Below are 7,472 nucleotides of genomic sequence, written 5' to 3' on the forward strand. Positions count from 1 at the left end.
TTTGGTTTGTTTTTTTGTTTTTTCTTTCACAAAAAATGAAACGTTTTCTTTAGGGTTGAATGCTTTTAATAAGTAGGTTTTAGCTCTGAAAGTATAAATATCAAATAACTTCCAAATTCCAAAAAAGTGAATCATTAATAATTCATGAGTAAATTTCATTCGCTTTTAATATGATGGAAATATGGAAGCAAAATGACTTATTATTTTTGTTTTCTTGAGATACCGGCGTGGTCTGTGAATCTGAAGCGTCCATGGTTCGCGTCCATTTGTCGCAAAAAACTTTTCGCATATTTCGGTTCATGGGGGTGTTATAAAAGCGATGCACAAATTCCACTATTCTGCCAGACAAGAGCAATCTAAGAGTTGACAAACTGTTTTTTGTTTCGCTTTGTCTTGGACCAGACGTGTTTAGTATGCTATAGTATAGATCCTGGGGACCAATGTTCGCGTCCCGCCCTTTGTAGACGAAGGTGCGTTATAAGGGTGATGGTCAATTTCCACTTTTCTTTTAGAGAACAATTTTGAACAGTTTGGCATAGCTAGGTAGTTAGGGCGCTCGATTTGTAACCTGAAGGTCGTGGGTTTGAAACCCCGTCACACCAAACAATTTTCTTGCCCTTTCAGCCGTGTGGGCATTATAATATCATGGTCAATTCCACTATTCGTTAGTAAAAGAGTAGACCAAGAGGTGGCGGCTGTTGTGATAATGACAACAGTTAGTTTTACACTGCTAAATTGGGAACGGCTAGCACAGATAGCTTTTGTGTAGTTTTGTGCGAGATTCAACTTGAAAACAAGAATTGTGTTTACTTATCTAAATATTTTCATAACGTATTTCACAGTAATTTTTAAAATATCTTTAACCGTCTCTTTATACTGGCATTTATAATTAAGTGGATCATATTTCATAAAATCGTAAACCTGCATAAAAAACTTTGATAATGTAAGGTAATATATTAATATTTTTAATTAAATGGAATTGTGATCTAGAAAATTCATTAAGAGAGATGTGATTCTATTTGTCCTAACATTAGGTGTTCCTTAATAAACCAAAATAATTTATATTCTGTATAATATATCAAACAAAACTTGTTTCATATAAAACTGAGTGAATAAAAAAGTATTGTACTTTTGTGAATAGTTAGTAGACTTATATAACACCTTACTCTGTTAGTTTAAAGGTATTGTACTCTTATGAATAGTTAGTAGACTTAAATAACACCTGACTCTGTTCGTCTACTCAGCACCATCACCATAAATCGATCTAAACTGAAGTGTTCAGCTCTGTGCTTCACTGTTATGGATCACGATGTAGTTACAAAAAATGACTTTGAGGGCGAAGTTTATCTTCCGTTACGAAACGTTCCTGGAGTGTGCGAAGAGCAAGAAAAGGATCCGAAACTGATGGAGTTGCCTCTGATTCAACCAAGAGAAAAGAGTATGTGCATTTGGTATTTAAAGATAGAACTTTAGTTTTTAAAAATGTTGTTTTATTTATAAGAAGAGAGTTTGTTTTGTTTTTTGGAATTTCGCACAAAGCTACTCGAGGGTTATCTATGCTAGCCGTCCCTAATTTAGCAGTGTAAGACTAGAGGGAAGGCAGCTAGTCATCACCACCCACCGCCAACTCTTGGGCTACTCTTTTACCAACCAATAGTGCGATTGACCGTCACATTATAACACCCCCACGGCTGAGAAGGCGAGCATGTTTGGTATGACGGGGATTCGAACCCGCGATTTTCGGATTACGAGTCGAATGCCTTAACCACCTGGCCACGCCCGGCCCTTTGTTACTGGTGAACGACTTAAAAATCTTCATAATTATTGAACAGAAATACTTAAAGCGAAACTTGGTTTATCATTGAAACAACTCTAAGCGTCATTTACCTGAAATGCGTGTTTAATATATTTAAAATAAAACTTCTATGTCATAATTGATAACTATAAAAGAGAAACTTTTACTGTAAAAGAACAGAATTTAGACTGTGTTATTTAGCTGTATAGATCACAATGCCAACCAAACTTGGGACTAAAACTCGTTTGAAAACATATCCAGCTGGTATCACTTTTCTTGTTAGTATATTTTTTATTTGCAGCCTTTGTTTTGTGTTAGTTACTTCTTATAGCAATTCTGCCCTCTAGTGTAATAGCGATATGCCCTAAAACTTACAACGCTAGAAACCGGATTTCGATACCTGTGGTAGACAGGGTACAGATAGTCCATTGTATAGATTTGTGCTTAATTACAAACAAATCTTGTCGGACTTGCTCGAATAGCCAACGATCCCAAGTTTTCGTTAAAATTTTAATGTTTCGTATTTATGTTATTAGTTTTTCTGTTGTTAAGTGAAAAGTTAAACAATGATATATCTGTGTTATCCCTAACCGTAAAAACATGGTAGTAATGTTTCTAGTTCTATAACATCCCAGGTTTAATTCTGAGCCACCGAAGGCCTTGATTAACTGAAAAAAATACATTGTAAAAATAAGGATTTTTTTACATCCATGTAAACATAATAAATAATTTGATTAATTAACGTTAAAATATTAGCTACAAATTTTGTTTGGCATAAGAGTTAACCGATTGTATTTAAAAAGACCAGATGTTCTGTCCAGAAACATTATACGGTCCAGATATTCCGGATACATTAAAAAATCCAGATATTACGGATACATTACAAGGTAAAAAAATTGTCGATGCATTAAAAAGTCCAGATGTTCCGTGCAGGAACATTAAAAGGTCCAGATATTACGAATATATTAAAAAATCCAGATATTACGGATCAATTAAAAGGTCCGGGTGTTGATGATGCATTAAAAAGTCCAGATATTACGAATATATTAAAAAATCCAGATATTACGGATCAATTAAAAGGTCCGGGTGTTGATGATGCATTAAAAAGTCCAGATATTACGAATATATTAAAAATCCAGATATTACGGATACAATAAAAAGTCCAGATGTACCGGATACATTAAAAGGTCCAGATATCGCGGATACATTAAAAAGTTCAGATGTTCTGGATACACAATATTGTTAACATTTTTCTTACGTCGTCCTTCGTCGAGACATTCTTAAGATAGCTTTGTGAAACTAGTCAAAACGTATCTTCGGAAATTCTTAAGTTTCCTGTTAAGTAACATTAGGGACCATAATCAGCCAGAATGTTCTCTGACACTCTAACAGTTAATGGCCCGGTGGTTTAGGGGCGCTTGACTCATAATCTGAGGGTCGCAGGTTCGAATCCCCGTCACACCAAACGTGCTCGCTCTTTCAGCCGTGGGGGTATTATAAAGTTACTGTCAATTCCACTATTAGTTGGTAAAAGAGTAGCCCAAGAGTTAACGGTGGGTGGTGATGGCTAGCTGTCTTCGCTCTAGACTTACACTGCTAAATTAGGGACGGCTAGCACAGATAGCCCTCGTGCAGCTTTACGCGAAATTCCAAACAAACAAAACGTCTTCAGTATGGACCTGGGATGATGTTGTTTGTTGTTAATCACAAAGGTACACAAAAAGTCTATATGTAGTATAAGCCCACAGACTGTGCTACCAATGGGCAGGGACCTAGGAGGGAACTTTAGAAAGTTTGTTCGTGAAACTGGCGACTTAACACAGAATATTTGATATCCTTTTATATTTACGACTTTTAAAAGTTTGTAATAAACGTTTTCTTGTTATTTTATAGATGAAATCCTGGCCGTGTTAGAGGCTCGAACCTGGGACAAAACGGCCCAAGACTTCGCTAAGGAACAAAGGGCTAAATTATCGTAATCCGATGTGATGTTTTTGTAAGAGTTGCACTGTTCTGTTATGAGACGTCCACCTACTGTTGTTTTGTGTAGGAATTTACCTTTTTTGTCTTTGACACCCATTTCTTATGTTCCGTTTCTATTGAGATCGAAATCCACCTGCCTCTGAATATGCTTCTATGTTAATAAATATAAAGTCCATATATGGTTTTCACTTAGTAAGTAACAGTGTCGTGAACACATAATACCAGGACCCGAGCTGAGATAGCTACATAAGATTTGGAGTTTGGAAACGGTCGAATTTGTGAAAAAACAAAATTCAGTAAACTCAAACGAAATCATTTTTTGTGTTTAGTATTCTTTCAACTCTTTAAATAAATACCATACAAGGTCTATCGTTATTGTAAGCCTTATCGTACATGCATAACTACTAATGTTTTGTAAATCCATTGTTCTGTTGCACACTTACTCAGTAACTTTATGTTCAGTGTTGTGATATTAAAATATATTTAGCTTACCTTCCTAACGCCAAGAATTCAACATATCATCTTGTGGTCTTCTCTTCCGTGCAAAGACGTTATTAAAATCTATCAATATTTTTGTATAACTGTTATACAGTAGCTGCATTGAATTTGATAGTTAGCTTGGTCACCTTATCTCCTTTTTGTTTTGTTTACCGGATGTAACAAATATATTTCTCACATCAGATACCAGAGCTCGTAACAGCACCAGCTGAACCTATGAGCAGTGGCAGGTTTTTTAAGCTCTGATACACTAATAATAGAAATTTAAAAAATGATTTGTCAGTTTACTGATGGAGCTATATATATATTACGTCTGTAATTTCTACTCTTCAACGTTTCTTCTTTATTTGATAATTCCATAACGTTTTCCAGAAATGTCTTTCATACTTTAATTTCTCTTCAAACGTGTTTGAACTATGACCTTCTGTGGAATTATAATTAATTATTTAGTGAGAAAATAATTGCCCTTAAATTTTTCGATTTTTGTGGAGTTTTGTTAACATATGAGAACTATTTATTATTATTTTTTATTACACTTTAGTAAGTCCAGGACTCCCTTCGAGAGTTGTATCTAATAATTACAAAACACTGTTAATTCTTAACTTTGGAGCACTTCTCGAAACTCTAAAGGTTTACTACATTTGGTTCAGTAAAGTGTACGAGTACAATGTGAACACTTGATATGTCGGCATTTCGTATGTAAAAGTCCCTAACTGGAACGAGTGATAATTGTATACATGTATGTACTGCCTAAACAGGCTTGAAAATAAACTTAAAATCATTTAAATTTATATTGTTCTACGTTTTCCTGTTTCTCAGTTATGTCGTCATCAACAACGCAAGTGAGAAAATAATTTCACACATGTATCTATTTATATAACTTTGATCGCACACGTCGAGGTTAGATTAGAACTATAAAGTATTTACATCAAAACTGTGGAGTTTGTTTTTTGAATTTCGCGCAAAGTTACACGAGGGCTATCTGCGCTAGCCGTCCCTAACTTAGCAGTGTAAGACTAGAGGGAAGGTAGCTTGTCATCACCACCCACCGCCAACTCTTGGGTTACTCTTTTACCAACAAATAGTGAGATTGACCCATGGCTGAAAGGGTGAGCATGTTGATGCGACGGGGATTCGAACCCGCGACCCTCAGATAACGAGTCAAACGCCTTAACCCACCTGGCTATGCTGGGCAAAACTATGAAATAGCTGTATAAATTAGAACTATAAACTTTGTATTTAACTTAAAACTACAGAGAAGCTAAATAAATTAAAATATAAAGTGAGTACTTAGATTAAAACTGTAATGTAGCAAAAAACAATAAAACTATGCAATGAATATATAAATTAGAACTATAAAGTAGCTGTATAGATTATAACTAAAAAGTATTTATATATATTTGAGGTATAAACTGGCTCTTAAGTAAATGAAAACAATATTATATAACGAACTGATTACAATAGAATATATCTGTATATAAAACTATTTTAAAGCTATTATAACTCGTCACTAACAATACTTTTACGATAATCCCAATAAACTCGCGAAACTCGAGAGATTAGTACTTTTTTAAATCCAGTGCATTCCTTAAATAATGTAAAATTATTTTCATATGCAAAACAACCCAAAGTTACACGAAATTCAAGTTAAAAGTCGTTCGTAAAGTTCGTAAAATATTTTCGAAATACTCTTTTTTATTTAACTTTATCATCACACTAAACTTTATGTCTTTACTTTCAATGGTAAACAACTAAGAAAAGAAAAAATACATCCGGGTATTTATAGCTTTTTTTTTTTTTCAATTGTGTAGAAAACAATAAAAGCCAGAGTATTACGTTTTGTGTTATCCCAAAAAACAAAAGTTAGTTTTATAGTTTGTCACCTAAATCTGAAAGTAAGATAAGTTAAATACAAGCTTTCAAATATAATAATATTCATCAATAAGAAATTAATAACAATGACATTAAGCTTCAATTTAAAGACTTTGTACAGTCACTTGTCTTATGATACCAGTCACGTGAATATTTTTAGATACGGACTCATGACACTAAGCAATAAGCTGCTAGAAAATAGAAGTTAAGACTTTTAAGATAAAACAATGATAAAATAGGACTTGGTTTAGCACGCCACATTTGGTAAGGTTCAGAAAGTCCGAGGTGAAAGTTTCGCACCCGTTTGCACTCTCGTAATTTCAAAATTAAGCGCCATTTTAGAAAATATTATCCGTCGCTACTTCAACGACAATGCAGGTTGTAAGGAAAGACATTTTGCCAGTAGTGATTTTTGTTTTAAGTATTTAACAATGTGTAGCTTCATTGTGCTGTGGTATCCCAGTGGATAAGTCGTACTTTGCAGGTTTACAATATTAAGAAGCTGGGAGCGATTTCCAGTAGTAGATGAACAAACGAAGCTGCCGTGTCAGTTTCTAGATGGTTAAAGAAATGTGTGATTCAGTATGGTCGTTTGTTAAAATGATTCTGAACAGTTTAAAGAAAATAAATTCAGTGCGTTCATCATAAATAGATCTAGAATCTCGAACTCTTCGATTCGTACCTTACACGCTAACCAAACATTCAAACCTTCATGATCTTTAGAATGAGCAACTTACGATACATATGAAGCAAAAGAAATAAACATGTCAACTCAGTAATTCTAATGTAGTCTACAAACCAACAAATTAAAAACTCCTGTACATAATATCGTTTATGGATCACTAATTAACGTATGAGTCGCGGAAAACATATATATATAAATATAACTGGCCCCCGGTTGGTCAACGGTAAGTTTATGGACTTACGATGATAACTTCTGGAGTTCTATTCCCCCTCGCTGAACAGAGCCTTGTGCAGGTTCACGCTAAGAAATCAAACATTACAAATATAGTATCAGTAATGCCATTAAGCCCACCAATTACTATTGTGTATTTCACGTAGAAAACTATTGATACCACCAATTAGTTATTGCCGTTACAAGATAGTTCCAATTATACGACCTCACTGGTAGTAAATAACAACATTTTGAAACTTGTAGTTTAGAGCTACCCATAAAAAAAGGTGTATACAAAAAAATTCAGCGCCATTAAGATCTTCCAAACGTTGTAGCCCTTTATGGCCAGGTGGTTAGGGGGCGCTCGACTCGTAATCTGAGAATTGCGGATTCGAATCCCCGTCGCACCAAACATGCTCGTAATTTTAG

The 7,472-nt window shown here is 34.5% G+C and overlaps 1 protein-coding gene across 3 annotated transcripts in view; it reads left to right on the forward strand.

Moving 5' to 3' along the window:
* The window catches only part of LOC143255043 (BAI1-associated protein 3-like), a 162,410-nt gene extending 157,343 nt beyond the window's left edge, over positions 1-5,067 (forward strand). For all 3 annotated transcript variants that reach the window (XM_076510077.1, XM_076510079.1, XM_076510078.1), the window contains 2 exons: positions 1,245-1,438; positions 3,689-5,067. In XM_076510077.1, the coding sequence (XP_076366192.1) occupies positions 1,245-1,438; positions 3,689-3,774 (280 nt within the window). In that variant the 3' untranslated portion in view covers positions 3,775-5,067. The remainder of the gene's footprint in view (positions 1-1,244; positions 1,439-3,688) is intronic.
* Positions 5,068-7,472: the final 2,405 nt, after the last annotated feature.

The sequence above is a fragment of the Tachypleus tridentatus genome, chromosome 7, assembly GCF_004210375.1.
Source record: "Tachypleus tridentatus isolate NWPU-2018 chromosome 7, ASM421037v1, whole genome shotgun sequence".
In the NCBI taxonomy this organism is placed as follows: Eukaryota; Metazoa; Arthropoda; class Merostomata; order Xiphosura; family Limulidae; genus Tachypleus; species Tachypleus tridentatus.